The following is a 19,037-nucleotide window of genomic DNA, read 5'->3' on the forward strand; positions in this document are numbered from 1 at the left end:
GGGTATTGGCGTATTGGCACATTGGCATGTTGGCGTGTTGGCGCATTGGCGTATTGGCGTGTTGGCGTGTTGGCGTGTTGGACTGTTGGCGTGTTGGCGTGTTGGCGCATTGACGTATTGGCGCATTGGGGTGTTGGAGTGTTGGCGTGTTGGCATGTTGGAGTTTTGGCATGTTGGCGTGTTGGCGTATTGGTGTGTTTAAGTTAAGCGGACAGTAAAAAAAATTTCGATGTTTCCGATTTTAGTAATTTTCCAATATGCAATGAATCAAAACTAATGAATGAAAACTATTGCTAACGGGCGTCAGATGTAGCCCGGACGACGACAACTGACTACTGCGCTCAGTCAGTCAGGCGTTATATACATTATATAATTTATATGTAGATAGCCGGTAGAGATAACTCTAGAAGAAGTCTCTTCCAGCTAATTTGCGGTAGTTGTTTTATTTATTTTTTATTTTTTATTTTGTTACTGGACTTTCATTTGGACAAAATATCTGTGTTGTTACGGCAATAAAATATATAGCCGCCCCCTATCTTCCCGTGGGTGTCGTAAGAGGCGACTAAGAGATAACATAGTTCCACTACCACCTTGGAACTTAAAAAGCCGACCGGTGGCGGGATAACCATCCAACTGCTGTCAAACGCCCTGAGCAGTAGAATATCAAAAAATCCGTTCTTAGCGGACGTTTACTAACTATAATCTACCCCCCTGCTAAATTTTTGTCCATCCTGGATGGATGGACCATCCAGCGGTTTTTGAGTTTTCGTGATGAGTAAGTCAGTGACATTTCTCTTTTATATATATAGATTACGATGCATTATTTGGACTCCTTTCACCATTTATAGAGCATACATTTTAAATTTCGTCTCTTACTTCAAAATCATGGGACTTTCATACAAACTTCCAACCCCGTTTTATCCCCTTAGGGGTTGAATTTCGTAAAATCCGTTCTTAGCGGGTGTCTACGCCCTATAAGAAACCAACCTGCCAAATTTCAAGTTTGTAGGTGTTATAGTTTCGGAGATTTCGTGATGAGTGAGTCAACCTACCATCCCCCGATTCAACCCCAAAAGGGAGTTGATTTCTAAAGATATATTATTTGAACACCTTCTCATCATCTATAGAGCATACATTTTAAATTTCAAGTCTCTTACTTCAAAATCATAGGACGTTCATACGAACTTGCAACCCCCATTTCACCCCCTTAGGGGTCGAGCTTCGTAAAATCCGTTCTTAGCGGATGTCTACTTCCTATAAGGAGCCTACCTGCTAAATTTCAAGTTCGTAGGTGTTATAGTTTCGGAGATTTCGTGATGAATGACCTTTCGCGTTTATATATATTATAGATATATGATATTAACTAGTGGTCGCCAAGTGGTTGAAATTCGACCATAAGTTAACCACAGATTAAAAATAAATAAAAGAGTAGTCAAAGTACTTTGTGTCAAATACATTGTTTTTTTTTATTGATTTGATGTATTCTTTGTGTATAATTTAAAACAAAATAATAATAGCAATCTGCTCTCCTTCTTTATATAAACTACTAGCAACCCACCCCGGCTTCGAGCGAATACAATGCTTATACTAAATATAAAATATAAAATAAATATAATACATATAATATATGCGCAAAAAAAATGTGTTTACTGAAAACATCACATTAGAAACCTCTAAACCTATCAGTGTACCTCTAATATATTGTGCAAGTATTACACATATAAAACTTCCTCTGGAATCACTCTATTTACTGAAGAAAACCGCATCAAAATCCTTTGCGTAGTTTTAAACATCTAAGCATACAGACTGCGGGAAGCGACTGTTTTTTGATATGCAGTGATAACAATATTAAAGAGACGTTATTACGTCCATTATTTAATGGTTCCAATGCGTAAACTCAAAAATAACGGAACTGACCGATTTTAAAAATTCTTTGACTAACTAACCATGTGGTCTCGTGGGACATCAGATAGATACGAAGTTCCTTATTATAAAACATTAATTTCAAGTTCTATTAAAGAAAATAATCATTCGGGTATACATTTTTCACTAAGATTTTTTTGTCGATAAAATAAAAAAAAAAAACTATTTTACATAATTATTTTAACACCTTTACTTTATTTACAATGATTTATAAAAATATATACCTACTAGCTGACCCGGTAAATGTTGTTTTGCCAATAAACTATCTAGGTACTATAAGTGTGCGGGGATTTACTTATAATCGAAAGCGTTGTAGACAATGAAAGTATCATTCTCATCCCTACTCCGTGACGTTTGTTGGATAAAAGGTGACAACGGTAGACATCTAGCGGGGATAACTGATCGATTGATAGTTGAATTGAGAAAAAAATCATAAAGGAAATTATTAAAAATGATAAAAAATAAAGATTGCGATGGAAAAATAGGGGTTAATCGTAGAGAGCTGGAAAATTAAGAGTAATATAATTTTTTTTATTCTAAGTCATGACAAAATAAAAATAAAGATCTTGCCAAATAAAATTAAATTTTATAATTAACAAAAAATATAGGGGTTGATCGTAGAGGGTTGAAAATTTAGGGTTGTATATATTTTTTAATGTTGTATCATAAAAAATAAAAAATAAATAATTTATCCAAAAATTAATGAAAAATTAGGGGTGGACTACCCTTAACATTTAGGGGGATGATAAATAGATGTTGTTCGATTCTCCGACCTACCCAATATGCATACAAAATTTCATGAGAATCGGTCTAGCCGTTTCGGAGGAGTTTAACTAAAAACACCGCGACACGAGAATTTTATATATTAGACTAGCAGACTCGGCAAACGTTGTCTTGCCGCTAAACCTTATTTAAAAATAGGGGTTGGTGGTAGAAGGGTGAAAATTTAGGGTTGTATGTATTTTTCAACGCCAAACATAATAAAATAAAAAATAAATAATTTATCAAAAAATTAAAAAAAAATTAGGGTTGGACTACCCTTAACATTTAGGGAGATGAAAAATAGATGTTGTTCGATTCTCAGACCTACGCAATATGCACACAAAATTTCACGAGAATCGATCGAGCCGTTTCGGAGGAGTTTAACTACAAACACCCGTGACACGAGAATTTTATGTATTAGATAATAATTATGGAATGATATAATAATAATAATAGCAACTGCAATAATAATAACAGTCACCACGTAGACTATACATTAGACACTGTATAACCACCATACATAGACTATACATAAAAGTCTTACGTTTTATTTATCGTTACGGACATTTTTTTCCGGCTAGGGTACCCCTTCTCAACGTCCTATAAGGAACTTTGTTCCAAAAAAAATCTAGAATTCATATACAAAATTACATTCTCCATTGCATCTTTAATTTAATTCTTAGTACATTCATTCATTCATATATGATATATATGGATACATTTATATACATTTCTATTATTAAATATGAATTTAAAATTTGTAGTTTATTAATTGGAGAGCAACAAGTCCTAATGGTCCACTCTTTTTCCTGCCGTTAAAGTCTGTTCGTAACTTATTTGTGAGATAAACTTAATTCACAACCAGTAAAACAGGCTCAGTTAAGCGACTTTTGGCCATATCAAACTGACACAGATTGATCTCAATGTCACATAGAATAGGTCATTTCATTCGTAAAGAATAACAAAATTTTGCTTTTGTAATATAAGATTTATAGATATAAAATATAATATAATAAATATAATCATTAAATATGTTTAAAGAATATTCAACCAATATTATTCATAAATACAAAATAGTTAACTAATATAAATATAAATAAAATTTAAAGTTAAATAAATATGGGATATCATAAAATTTGTTCATAAATTATTTTGACATCACTTACAGATAATTACACATACGAAATTGGGACTCTTTGGGAGCTATATATAGTTCGGAAATTTAAAATGTTCATTGTTAACTCCCACTCTCGCAATCCTTATTGGGGATGAGTTATCATAAAATCCGCTCATTGATCATTTCTGCATAGCATATAGGAGATTTCTACCAAATTTGGAGTCGATAGGAGTTATAGTTTAAAAACGGGAATTTTCCATTTTTAATGCCTCCGCAAACGCAACGCCCCTCTTGTGGGTCGAATTTTTTGAAATCCTTTCTTAGCTGACCTCTACTTGGCGATAAGAATATTTCCTACCAAATTTCAAGTCTCTACGCCTCACGGTTCCAGAGATATCGTGATGAGTCAATGTGTAGGTGGAAATCTCTTATAGATAAGATATTTTGTTATAGAATTAACCACTAATGCTATAGTTACGTCTGTTAAAATGTAATAAGCTAAAAAAAATTATTTCTATTTGTTTAGTTTTATAGTTATGAACATTATTTTATGATACTAAAAAATTTAAGTAAAACGTTTAACATATATGTATATGAATAGAAACACTACAAACTGGTAGAATCAGATTTAATGTTAAAAGATATTTTCCAAACACGAGAAGCTACGATCCATAAAAGTCGGGTGTGAATATAAAAAATGATTATACGTATGATTCCGACAACATTTGCCGCAATAGCACATCTTTACCGAAACGGTTATAGGTGCTGTATATACAGCAGCATGGAAAAAAGACGTGAATCTGTTTCAGAACGTCGCAATTTGCAACGAAAAGTTTTATAGTTGAATTCATCTTTAATATTTATCGTATAGCTCGCGGTGAAGAAAACAAAAGCATCGTTAGTAAATGTGCATGTTTTAAAAAAAATCAGCATACATATGACGTTGAAAGTATCGCTATGATACTTGAATGTATTATACCATGCCGGGTTCAGACAGGCCATTTGTCAGCCGTGCCCGGATAAGGCACGATTAAACTTCTTGAGTATATTTTTCTGTGACGTCATTCATATTAGATGTTACCGTATTTTTCTTATGCCAAATGAAATATCGCTATTTTTAATCGACTTCCGAAAAAGGAAGAGGTTCTCAATTGGACTGTATTTTTAATCGACTTCCAAAAAAGGAGGAGGTTCTCAATTCGACTGTATTTTTTTTTTTTTTTTTTTTATGTATGTTACATCAGAACTTTTGACCGGGTAGACCGATTTCGACAAATTTTGTTTTAATCGAAAGGTAGTGTGTGCCAATTGGTCCCATTTAAATTTATTTGAGATCTAACAACTACTTTTCGAGTTATATCTAATAATGCGTTTTTAATTGACGCTTTTTTCGTCGACCTACGTTGTATCATACCGCATAACTTTCTACTGGATATACCGATTTTGATAATTCTTTTTTTGTTGGAAAGGGGATATCCCTAGTTTGGTACCATGATAACGAAACTAGGATCTGATAATGGGATCCCAGAGAAATCGAGGGAAACTCTTGAAAATCCGCAATAACTTTTTACTGGCTGTACCGATTTTGATAATTCTTTTTTTATTGGAAAGAAGATATCCTTAGTTTAGTACCATGATAAAGAAACCAGGATCTGATAATGGGATCCCAGAGAAATTGAGGGCACTTCTTGAAAATCCGCAATAACTTTTTACTGGGTGTACCGATTTTAATAATTTTTAATTTAATCGAAAGCTGATGTTTGTCATGTGGTCACATATAAATTTCATTGAGATCTGATAACTTGATTACAACTAACGTTGTATTACTCGTCGATGTAATTGAAGTCGGTTTTTTTTCGTTTGCGAGCAAACACAATTATTTCTTGACATTACCCGTGTCTTTGGCCCCTTAAAGCATTAAGAAAACATTCTAATTATTATTAACCTATATTCTAATTAACCTATAGCTATATATATAACATCATTTAGTCATTGACTCATCATGAAATCTCAAAAACCGCCGGAAGCATAAAGATGAAACTTGGCAGAAAAGTAGATTAATAGATTAATAGTTAGTAGACGTCCGCAAAGTACGGATTTTGCGGATAGGACCGCATTAAAGAGGTCTAAGGGCTCCCGAAAATATTTATAAAAGTCCTTAATTTTTATGCTACAAATTTAAAATTTGATTCATTACAGCCTATACAGTCCACTGCTGAACATAGGCCTCCACAAGTTTTCGCCAAAAATAACGTGAACTCATGTTTTTTGCCCATAGTCACCACGCTGGGCAGGCGGTTTGGTGACCGCAGGGCTGGCTTTGTCGCACCGAAGACACTGCTGCCCGTCTTCGGCCTTGTGTATATCAAAGCCAGCAGCTCGGTGGTTATCCCGCCACCGGTCAGCTTTTTAAGTTCCAAGGTAGTAGCGGAACCGTGTTATCCCTTAGTCGCCTCTTACGACACCCACGGGAAGAGTGGGGGTGGCTATATTCTTTAGTACCGTAGCCACACAGTACACCGTAGCCACACAGTACGAACGCTAAATTTGATTCAGAGATAGTTTATTATTAGTAAAAGTCCGCAAAGAACGGATTTTGTGACAGGACTGGATTAAGGTGGTCTAAGGGCTTTAGCAAGTTTGTTTAAAAGTTCTTAATTTTTTGTACTACTAGCTTGAAATTTGGCAGAGAATAGTTATTGGTTTGTAGATGTATACAATAAACTTGTGTCAGAATATAATAGGTTTAAGGGATTTCGAGAGCTTTTATAAAATTCCTTAATTTTAGGGCTACAAACTTGAAACTTGACACAGACGTAGTTGGTAAAGTAAAACTGAATAAACACGTGTTTCAAGTTAATTATGTGACAATTCTAATCTTAAATGCATACAATAGCGGATGAAATTTAAATGGAAGTCCACTATTTTTGAAGTTAGGCACTTTTTTTCTTAAACTTTTGATTACAAATACATAAATATGTATTTCAGCATTTTTGGAATTGTAGAAAAATCTCTTACATGAAAATAATAAACATTTTCTATGAAAAAGCGTCTTCTTTTTCCATTTTTAACATTTATTTTTGGATTTTTTGAAATTATAAATATTATTTTGCCCTTTATTCTTAAGCCCGGTGAGGTATTAATTAACAATAAAATAATTAGTCGTTTTAATGTCATTTTTACGCCTAAATATTTTCCTGTTATATTTTCCTTTTCTCTTATCCAATTTAAAGTTTCCTTTATCGGTAGAAGAAAGTTTAGAGGCATGAAATTCTTTTTTTATGCTTTTGATTACATTTAATATAAATAATTATTTGAGCGTCTGCTGAAATTCTGTATAAAAGATTTAAAAAAAATTTACCTAAAATAACCTAAAAATAGCTTGAAAATCTTAAGAGAAGACCGTTTTTCGCATAACTGTACCATAAAGCGTGATCGAGATCGAGCTCTGCGAGCAGTCTGGTAGCTCTAGCGCACGACAGGTGAAACATAAATATAATATTTATCCTAATTTATTTTAATATAATGATTATACACTATTTTAGTCCCTTTTACTAAATATTATCAATTTCTACGCGAGGAAAAACGCGTGCAACGAAAAGTTTCGCTCTTATAAAACAGTATGTTCTATATGTAAAACAAATTATTTTTGCTATAAAATTTAACTCTTGCTAAAATATAACTCTTGCTAATAACTCTTGCTATAAAATAAAACTCTTGCTATAATATAACTCTTTTTATAAAACATAATACGTGCTAAAATATAACTCTTGCTAAAATATAACTCTTACTAATATATCTCTTGCTAAAATATAACTCTTGCTATAAAATATAACTCTTGCTATAAAATATAACTCTTGCTAAAATATAGCTCTTCCTAAAATATAACTCTTGATAAAATATCTCTTGCTATAAAATATAACTCTTGCTAAAAAATATAACTCTTGCTAATAACTTTTGCTATAAAATATAACTCTTGCTAAAATATCTCTTACAAAAAAATATATAATTCGTGCTATAAAACAACTCTTGCTAAAATATAACTCTTAGTACTTCTTCTTCTTTTTCTTCTTCTTCTTCGTGTTTTTCGGTTCTGCCGTAACCGGATTTTCTTGGTGAAATTATTTTTAATATCTGTCCAATTGTTATCTAGCTAAAATAGAATGAGGAATGAAATAGAATGGGGTCACATTGGTTAATAACAATGTAAGGTAACACGACATAGTTATTAGTTAACGGGGGGAGATTGACTTCTTAGCATTTGGTAGATTCACCGTGTGGGTGCCAGTTCCTAGAACTTCCAACCTAAGTGTAGGTTTAAGTAGGTTAAAGGATTTAAAGCTCTGCCGACTGAAATCAATCATTGGTTCAATAATTCTGTTTTGTAAATAAATTTTTGTTTGGTATTTGTGTTTTTTTTTTTGAGAGTACATTGTCATAAAAAAATGAGGATGTATAGAGAAAGAGATGAGTGAGTGATGGCAAATAAAAAGAGAAAATATGAATAGTAGATAGTGAATAAACTGAGAAATTGAATACAAGGAATACTATTTCGCAAGTTTTTGAGAGTAATAAGCCCTTTAACCGGCAACACCGTAATATTACGAGTACATTCAGCTAATTGTAAATAATTTTATGGTTTTTACCAAAACGGAAAAAATCGAATGTCGATTTTCAATGGTGAAATATCAATTCACTGAATCGATTCAATACAACATATCGATTTAAAAAATCGATTTACTTGGTCCGAGGAAACGATTCTTCAAGTGATCGATTTCAGATCGCCATGCGTAATGTTTACAATGTCTATTTTTTTTTTTTTTTTTTTTTTTTTTTTTTTTTTTTTTTTTTTTTTTTTTTTTATAAATTTTGATCCACGGGCTCAAAATGCCCGTGCCTTTGTTTATCATGCATGCATTATAATACTACAGGCGATTTTTCTACTTATTATACTACAGATCGACAGTCCTGTGACTGCCTAATAAAACTAGGACGTGGCCCGACGCCGACGGTTTTTTTTTTTTTTTTTTTTTTTTTTTTTTTCCTTACTAAATACTGTTTATGCAGAAGTATACACATAATTGCTTTCTAATTTCTAACATTATTATTTTTCTTATCTATGTCTATATTTACACTTATTTGCCTAGTTATCATATATGTACACTTATTTCCTAGTTACCATATATGTACACTTATGTTCTACTTACAATGTACACTTAACCTATGTTACTGTTAGTAAGGATTTTTTTTTTTTTTCTTATATATATATATTTTTTTTTTATATAGTTATTATTTGTTTATCTATGTATAAGTTATCTATTTCTGTTATTTACTTAAATTTCACTACATAACTATTTATTTATCTATTTTTTTATTTTATTTTATAGGTACATCCACAAAATACATATGGAACATTATATATAATTCACTATTACATTATTATCTAATATGTATCCCATCACGGGGTACACAACATTCCACATTATATTAATGCCGTGTAGCAAGTATAATTAAAATTACTTCGCATAAAAAATTAACAGTAAAGATGCTACATGTTAATAATAAAATTCATTTAAAAAGGTCATCAATCAAATTTATATAAAGTGTAAAGTTGAGATAATATTAATAATCAAACTTAGCTTAACTAAAATTTAAATAAATATATCAACATGCAAAATAACTGCTATTTGTAACTATTTGATAAACCAAAAGGATATAAGAATTTATATATTTATATATCTACTTTCTTATTACTATATCATGAGCCACGCCTGATCCCAGCATCTTGAGCAGAGCCAACAATGTCTATTTAAAAGGAACTCTTTTGTGAATTTTTTACATTATTTTATTTTAATGTTTTGGAAAAAAAAGTATAGTCTACTTTTCTCTAATATTATATGTGCGTGCAAAGGCACGCTCATTTTGAAACATGAAACAAAAGATATTAAATTTTAGTAACAAGTGCCGTCATTCTTCTATGCCAGAAAGAGACTGTCGATCATTTAGTCTTATTTATATCAACCAATCATGTGATATTAATATTTTTTCCTATGTTGCTGTCAAATATAAAATACGACAATGACAATTGACAAAAGTGGGCAGTTTTAATTAATTCGCAAAATAAAAATTGTGTTTCTGCCATTTATTTATCTTCTTGCATTCTAATCATTCAAGTGATTTTTTTTAGTTCAGCTTACGTTTATTTCCGATGGTGTTTATATCACGATGAGCTGCCTAAATTGGATCCGAGGTAAACATAAAAGCTTAAAATTACTATGTTATTGTAATTATATACGTGTTTCATTAAATATAATTTTATTGAAATGTTAACAAATATTAAAAATACTCAGAACTGTTTTCGTATTTATTTATTTATTTATTTATTTAAATGTTTGTTTACTTTATATAATTACACATGTGTCACTTTAATTTAATTTTAATGCTACTAAAGTATTCTGATAACGACGTTAAATAAACTGTATGAGGATATATGACTTAAAACTTAACTTATCACTGCAGTTGTAGTATGGTTTACAGATAGTCTATATAAAGTTTTTTTGCCCCCCCTCGAAGTTCCTTTTAAGAGATTTAAACTATTTTTAAACTTACATCACCACAGACGATAATTAACGTACTAATTAGCAAGTCATTTGTTCTTTACAAACACTTCATTAAATATTGTTCCTTCTATAAAACATTTAATATTTTGTCATATATTGAGTTTGAAGAATACAAATGAAATCAAATTTAACTATCATGTTTCTATGAGTTTAATTGATATTTAAATCATCTTACTTACCATTTTCAGGTCTTAAAATTACTATGCCATTCAAGGATAAAGAGTTGAATAAAATTGCTGCATGTTTCAATGTTTTGACATTCTTGCTGACTTGTGCAGCACTCGTTCAACCTAGTTGGTTTAGAATTAAAGGACTGCATTGTACCCAGAGCCTCTCACTGACTCAATTCTTTACATTTGATGATGATGATGATAGTCCAATAACCATACCATCTGAATATGAGCCTATTAATAGATCTGATTTTACTGGTATGTATAAATTATTTTTATAATTAAATCCTTATATATAAATTATTTTTATAATTTATCCTTAGTGCAGCAGTCACATGACAGTCCCATGACTGTTGCGCTCTCAACTGTGGTTTTAATCCCTACTCATGTTGACTTTATGTATTACTATGGTCTGGGTTTTAGACTGCATATTATATAGATAGATAGATAGATAGATACTCTCTATTGTACACAACAACAATCAACACAATAACATATTACAATTAAAAAAACAGTGTACAAAGGTGGTCTAATCACTAGAGTAGCGATCTCTTCCAAACAACCTTTGGGCATATAGGACACAGCGTAGTGAAAACGGTAGGGAAGTGTACACACCGATTTTAATAATTTTTAATTTAATCAAAAGCTGATGTTTATCATGTGGTCACATATAAATTTTATCGAGATCTGATAACAACTTTTTGAGTAATCTTTGATAACGTGTAGTTACTTGACTATTTTTTCATCAATCTACGCTGTATTACTCGTCGATGTAATTGAAGTCGTTTTTTTTTTTTTTTCGTTTGCAAGCAAACACAATTATTTGGATATCGGTTAAATAGAAATTTGTTGTACAAGTAAAAATATCTAGGCTCTAATATACTTCCACTTTATTTCAAATTATCTTGTATAAATGACAGTCACAAAATATATTAACAAGTTAAAATATATATACCACATAAATTACAATTGAGATAGTAGGTAAAATCTATTAAGTGGTTTTGAAGGAAAATTTCATAACAAGTGAAAATACGTAAATACAAATAAATGAAAAATTAAATACATGAAAACCACCCTAAATTCATATTCCTAAGGTTAAGAATGTCGCAACTGCTGGATATTCTTAAAATAGCTTTTTTGGTTGTTTAGTAAGCACAAAATGTAGATCTGACCGAAATCACTCAATATCTAAGCGACAACAAAACTCATCGTAGAGCTATGAGATATAGACCAAAAGACGCAGAAAAATCTGGCGATTCGAATGGTATATATAACTCATTTTACGGATTTATGTCGGTTAGTAAGGATTGCCTTTCAAGCGTCGATATGTATTTCAGATTACTAATGCAGAAGTAAATCCTACTGGGAGACATTGACTGTGAAACATAAATCTATTTTTATTTTTAATAAGTGTTTAAAAACAAAAATATAATAGGTCTTCACCTATGAAATTGCCATTTTTGATGAAATAAGTTAATGCACTTTTTTTCTATATTTTTCATTTTTATTATTCAAAGTAATTACCCATGAAATCAATGCATTTTTGCCAATTTAGTGGTAACTTATTGATGCCTTTCTTGAAAAACTCTGCTGGACGGGAGGCAACAAACTCATCAAAGGTATTTTGTACTGACTCTCGGGTATTGAATTTTTTCCTGCCAAAAAGTTATCAAAGTTTTGGAAAAGTGGAAGTCTGTAGGGGCAAGACCTGGTGAGTACGGTGGATGACAGAGAACTTCCAACCCCAGCTCTTGTAACTTGGAGACCGTCTGCTGTGCAGTATGAGGTCGTGCAGGAGCAGCTTAGCTGAGCTATTGACCAAAACTGTTTGGAGACGTGCGAGCTTTCCCATTATTGTGTTTAATTCTTGACAGAACACATTTGCAGTATTACTCATGCTGTTTGGTAAGAAGCTATGATAAATTACACCAGCGCTAGACCACCAAACAGTAACCATCACTGTCTTAGGGGTCCTTTTTCGTTTAAAGCATTGTTTAGGTACTTAACCAGGATCTAACCAACTAGCTGAGCACTTGCAATTGTTGAATAGAATCAATTTTTCGTCACAAGTAACAATGCGATTCAACATGCCTTCGTTTGTGTCTCTGTTGAGCAGTCCAAGGCAAATCTCGACGCGTACTTCGCGCTGGCGTTCATGCAATTCGTGAGGCACCCATTTGTCTTCAACTTCGAAAGCTGCTGCTAATTCAGCTGTAGTTTGAGAATCATCAGCCTCCACAATCGCCTTTAATTCGTCATTGTCGACCAACATTTTCGGCCGACCACGTGGTTCATTTCTTAGGTCAAAATTTCCGGAACGAAAGCGAGCAAAACAACAACGGGTGATACGATAGTGTGGGGTGAGTAGTGTTCGCACCGTAAACGTCGTTGATGTTGCGTGCCGTTTCTGCCGCTTTGCTACCAAAACGGACATACTCCATAATCACTCGAATTTTTAACATATCCATGATGACGAAAAACGTACAAACGGGATGTAAACAGAATGCTAACCATTATAGAAATGAGTAAATGACTAATTATAAAAGAAGAATTCTATATTTTTAAAATAAAAATAATTTGAAATTCGAATTCTTAGCGATATTTTTTTTTTTTTTGTTTTGAAATAGCCAGTACGACGAAACGGTAATTTCATAGGAAAAGACCTAATAAATATGTAACATATCCAGTCAACTTTTAGGGAGCCATCCATAAATTATGTCACACAAATTTCACAGTTTTTAACCCCTCTTTTCCTTGTCACTTGTCCATATTTTGCAATTTTACACCTAAAAGTTAATTAATTAAAACATCAGTTTCGACATTATTTTCATTACCATTTAAATTATTTTTCAATAAAATAAACATCAATCTGATAGGTTTAAAAATTTATGAAGTAGTATGGTGAGTGTCAATTTGCAAACAAAGCAATCCTTAATAGGTGTGTAGATCAAATACTAACAATTATATATATTTTGAAATGTGATGTCACAAAATTCTGTACCTCTCCCCCCAGCCCTTGTCACAAATTGCTACACTTCAATGACCCCTACCCCCCTTAATGTGTGACTCAATTTGTCGATGGCCCATGATATTTAAAACGCAGGCTCTAAGTTTCCTAGGAACAATCATCCATTTCAATCATTTTATACTATATTTAAGTTCTATCAAAATTTTAATGATTATCTAAAACCACAATTTTAAACCTTAATTATATAACTTAACTTGTTTATTAAAGTACTCTTCCAATTTTTCAGGTCTTCCGCCATGTACAACATCAGAAATAATATCTCTCATGAGAATTCTAATACTACTATGTTTCATGGTGCTTTTGTGTTCGTGTATTGGAGTCCTCATAAATCTAACCAGTCTTAACAGCAAAGCCATCAAAATGCTACGAAGGAATGCTGTGCCCAGTATCATGTGTGTTTTTTGGGTCATTGCTATAGTTGGAGTATGTTATTATACAACAGTTGTGTTAGGCAATGCGAACAATAGTGATCCTAACACAATACAGGTTGATTATGAATATGGATTCTATACAATTACAGGAGCAGGTTTGTAGTCATTAATTTCTTGTTATTTTATACAATTAATATCAACAAATGGTTTTTCTACCGTAAAGTTTAGCCTGTCACTTGGTGATAATGTTGCATTATCCTGGTGAAAGAACATTTAAAAGCGGTTGATTGGTTTTTGGGCATATAAAAATAAAATAAAAATGAAATCTTTCCTCTTAAGTATTAATTGCTAACTATAAACTATATATGAAAACTAAAAATGGTACAATTATGATTTGTATTTAATTTATGCTTTATCATAATTTTCTATGTTTATGGTATCTGTTATATGCAATGTGTGATGCAGTAACTGGCTAACTCTCAAACAGGTGTCTATCTTGATGTAAGCATTTTTTTCTTATTTTATTTTTATTTTATTTTTTTTTATTTTTTTTTTTTATTTTTTTTTTTTTATTTTTTTTTTAGTGTGTGTTTCTGAACATCCCACAAAATTCTTTTTATTTTTTTCAATAATATTGTGTCTAAAAATCTGATAAATTCTTAGTTCTCTAAAAAGAAGTGTTAAGTTAGTTAGATGATGACAGCATTTAATATTCAAATAAATGTTGTCAAAAATGTGTATTTTGAAAAAGAAAGTTACAACAAATTATATATAATAAATATCAAAATAATTCTTTAAATTTACATACAATATTATTCTTCTATTTCTATACATCTATAGGTTCCTAAAAACAAGATTATATTTTCTAAGATTTTATTGTCTACTTTTTGGTTTACCTTTGCAATATATAATTAATTTATTTCTAAATAAATTATGAATCTCAATAAGATATAAACTAATATTAAAAAATCAAGTAATTTTATATTATATATATTTTTTTTTTTTAATGTTAATCTCAAAATGTAAACTCTTTAAAAATTCGTTTTTCTATGGAAAGTACTGTTTTATTTATAAACAATTCAATATGTTTTAAAATATTGGTCTAAAATTACATTTTGATTGATAACAGCAGCTAAAATTACCAAAAATTGGAAACCAAAGCATTAAAACACACCTGATAAAAATAAAATGAAACCTTAATATTAATATTTCACAGGTGCATTGGCCCTACTAGCTTCAGCTGCTAATTTATGGGGTGCGCCATTATCAAATGATGAAGACTTGCAAAGACGTAACCTCATGGAAGATTGGGACGGATATGAAGCCCACAGTGTCGGTCCCACGCCAGCAGTGCCTACCCTACCGCCTTACACACCAAGTCCAAATTATATCCCGACTGCACATCCAACATTTGCACCTCCTGTACTTGGGTCTCAACAGTATTTTCCCTTCGATGATCTCTCAATTCTCCCCCCACCACCTCCATATACCCCATAGAACTACCATGTATGTATATATACCAAATATCTCGAAACCGACTCGAATATTTTTACTATTTACGTTTCGATTCATCAATCGAGTTTCTTATAACTATGATGCCTTTAAATAACATTATAAAATTTGTGTGAGATGTTTTTATTACATATTTGAGGTATAGGTAATTAAGCTTACTGAATATTTTAAGAGTCCTTTTATAAAGTATCTGTAATGCTATTAAGTTGATCTTGATAATAAAACTATTTCGTTAAATTAGGGTTACTTAAAAGGAGTACTGTTTGGTTACAAAAACCTTATTTTGCATGATATAAATTGATAAATTTAACTATAAAAATAAAACAAAAAGCAATATCATTATTAGACAAAATATATGTGTATATGGAAAATAATTTAATAAGAAGGAAAATAATATCTTAGTAGTTAAATATAGTTTAGTAAATAGCTAAAAATAATGTGATAAATTCTTTAAGAGAATCTCAACCAAATGCATTAATTTACAATTACATGATTATTTTAAAACCATTCCAATGAAAAAAATTCTTTCTTCGCCTATATAACAATTTTATATATTTTTTTTTTATGTATGTTCAAAATAATCTAATATTCCGAACAGCCTTAATGTGATAAAATCATATTAAAGCTTAACTGGCCAGTCCACGAAACTCGAGTTTTGAATGTTTCCACTATTTTTTTCCAAAAATGCGTATATTTAATCCGTTTTTAAAATATAAATGTTAAATTTTTCTATATGTGGTTGTGAGTTATCATAATATTGTCTACATTTGAATGTGATTTGCCATTTTAGTGCCTATTTTCATTGTTCTGAAATATTTAAAAGGACTAAAAATTACACATTGAAGTGTTCATAAAAGCCTAAAATATAGTATTATTACATGCTATTATTAGACGTATGAAATTAATCGTTTAAATAGAAGGCATCAGGATGCCTTAAATTGTTTTAGTAAACTTTGCTTATACTTAGTATAAACTTTTCAAGTGCTGGATACCAAAATCCGAAACTATCGGGAATAGTATAGGATATCACGAAAAATACTCAAAATATTCGAGACCAATCCTACAATGTTATTAATTTATAATAAATGAATCGCACTTATTCAAATGTTTAGTTATAAATGCCTTCACAAAGCTTCAGTCGGTTAAGAAATGAAATGAAATGAAACGAAACGAAAACATTTATTTCGCCACACACTAACACACACTTAACGAACAACAAAGATAATATCATTTACAAAAAAAAAAACAACAATAATAAAAGATAAAGGTTAAGATAGTAAAAATGTCAATCAATAAAATAAAAATTTATATCTTAACATGAGATAAATTACAAACATGCGTAATGTAACTAGTGTTATCGGTAACCTTAACTTATTCACAATATTTAAGTCGCTCAAAATCCTCATATCTCGGTAGACATTATCCTTTTATTATATCCTCGACCTTATAGGGGTAAACAGAAAAAAAGTGAGGAATTTTAAATGAAGCAATTGATTTATATAGGGCAATAATCGATGTTATGTAGACAACATTATAACTTAAAATATTGTAACATTGCTGTGTTTGTATACTATTTGACGATACATATGTTTACATAATGTTTTAGTAACATATTACTATTGTCTGCAATATAATACAAAATAAGTGAAAAAATTTGGTGGTTCTACTGTTCTTGATAGCATAAACGCGCGAGTGCCAAATATTCACCTACAGAATGACCTGCCTGCCCTCCTTTTTATAAGATGCACCTCAGATTTGAACGACTTTGTTACATGGAAGTGTAAGGGGACGGTATACAGTGTATGGTATCTAATGATCCTACTTATTTTGTCGAGACCCTTTTCTCTGTCATCAGTAACATTGTGAAGGAAGATCTTAATTTAGAATATCAAATATAGTAGTGAAATCAGTAATTCAGACTAAGTTGTAACTGAAAAAATAAAACTACATGATTAAGCTTTATAGGTGTTGTGCCATAGCCAAGCAGTAAAATATTTCCTCTGATATATAAGTAAAAAATGAAATTTAAAAAAAAGACAAATCTCTAGTTAAGTTTAAAAAGAATTTAGTTATCAGATTGGACTAGAATCCTTTGAGCTATTTCAATAATTTTGGATTAGACCGTTTTGGCACTTGAAATTTATCCTACGTACTACTATCGTATGTATATATAAAAGCTTTCCTGTAAATAACACAACTATTACACATACGATTTTTTTTTTGTTTCAGTAATATTATTTGTATTGCTTGCAGATGTCACTTGCTAATATTTGTACTAAAAAAGTTTAGAATGTTTGAATATTTAAGATTTTAGCACTAAAAATTTTTATATTGTAACTTGCAAATATTCATCAGTAGTTATTAGTTAATTACAAGTAATGAAGACCAAAAGTTAAGCAACGTTAGTAGTATATTCAATTTGATAAAATTATTATAAGTTTGTAATGTTATATGTCTAGCAAGCTTTGTAAAATGTTGGCATATACTTTTATTGTTTACGTTTTGATCAAACATCGAAGATATAAACGAAATTTAATTATTATACTGGATTAGAGTTTAAAAAAAAGGACATTTTGTAATAGACACATATTTCTTTTTTCAATATTTTGTACCAATAACACTATTTATCATGTTACCAAAAACTGTAAACTGTTAATAGGTATTGTTTGTTAAAATATAAATTTAGACATAAGAATAGTTATTCCTAGCAGATTAACTGGGAAATTTATTTTTACATTTTAAAATAAGAGGAACATTTTATTTTTATGTAAGTACTAATATGCAATACATATCTAATAAAATATATTGTATTTTATTTCCACATTGTTTTTATTAACAGCTAACATACAATACAGATGCATAAACAATAATTATGATAAATTACTAACAAAGTTCTACATACAAATATTAATATCTGAGTTGAGAGTTTAGCATTGTATATCTCCCTCCTGCAGTTCAAGGAGAGTTTAAGCCTGTTAATAAACAAATACCTCAAGTTGAGCTCCAACCCTTCAATGCTAGGTACAAAACCCCCTTTCAATGAGTTAATTACATATTTAATACACAACATAACTTTAATTTTAGTTAAAAATTAATCATTTTATGAGTAATTTTCCTGTTTTATTTACATAATCACTATGTGAAGGTTCAGTCTTGAAAAAAAAAAACATAACTTACATGGTGACAGCATGAGGTCCAATACTGACTTAGGGATAACTTACTTGCTATAAATGTAGTATTCATTTACAATTTTACTTTCATGTAGAATAAGTAATGGTATAAAAAGCAGTATTCCCTCGAGTGGTGATCATACCTAGTTCCCTCTCTTAGTATATTATTATCACATACCATAAGTTGCTAAGTTATTGAAGTTAACTCCTTAAGAAATAAAAAAATGAATATGAAAAATTTATTGAGAGTGAAATTATGACTGAAACAACAAATGACCAATAACAGAGTTACGCTGAGGGTGACACTTCAGAACTTTTAATTGTAGCAAGATGTAGGTATACAGATATAGGTGTTTTTTTAACT

The 19,037-nt window shown here is 30.6% G+C and overlaps 1 protein-coding gene across 1 annotated transcript; it reads left to right on the forward strand.

Moving 5' to 3' along the window:
* Window positions 1-9,794: 9,794 nt before the first annotated feature.
* LOC123658575 (transmembrane protein 127-like) lies at window positions 9,795-15,614 on the forward strand. Its single transcript, XM_045593951.1, has 4 exons — window positions 9,795-10,052; window positions 10,611-10,850; window positions 13,847-14,146; window positions 15,208-15,614. The coding sequence occupies exons 1-4, from the start codon at window positions 10,028-10,030 to the stop codon at window positions 15,486-15,488; spliced, it is 846 nt and encodes a 281-aa protein (XP_045449907.1). The 5' UTR covers window positions 9,795-10,027; the 3' UTR covers window positions 15,489-15,614.
* The last annotated feature ends 3,423 nt before the right edge of the window (window positions 15,615-19,037 follow it).

Source organism: Melitaea cinxia, chromosome 12 (assembly GCF_905220565.1).
Source record: "Melitaea cinxia chromosome 12, ilMelCinx1.1, whole genome shotgun sequence".
NCBI lineage: Eukaryota > Metazoa > Arthropoda > Insecta > Lepidoptera > Nymphalidae > Melitaea > Melitaea cinxia.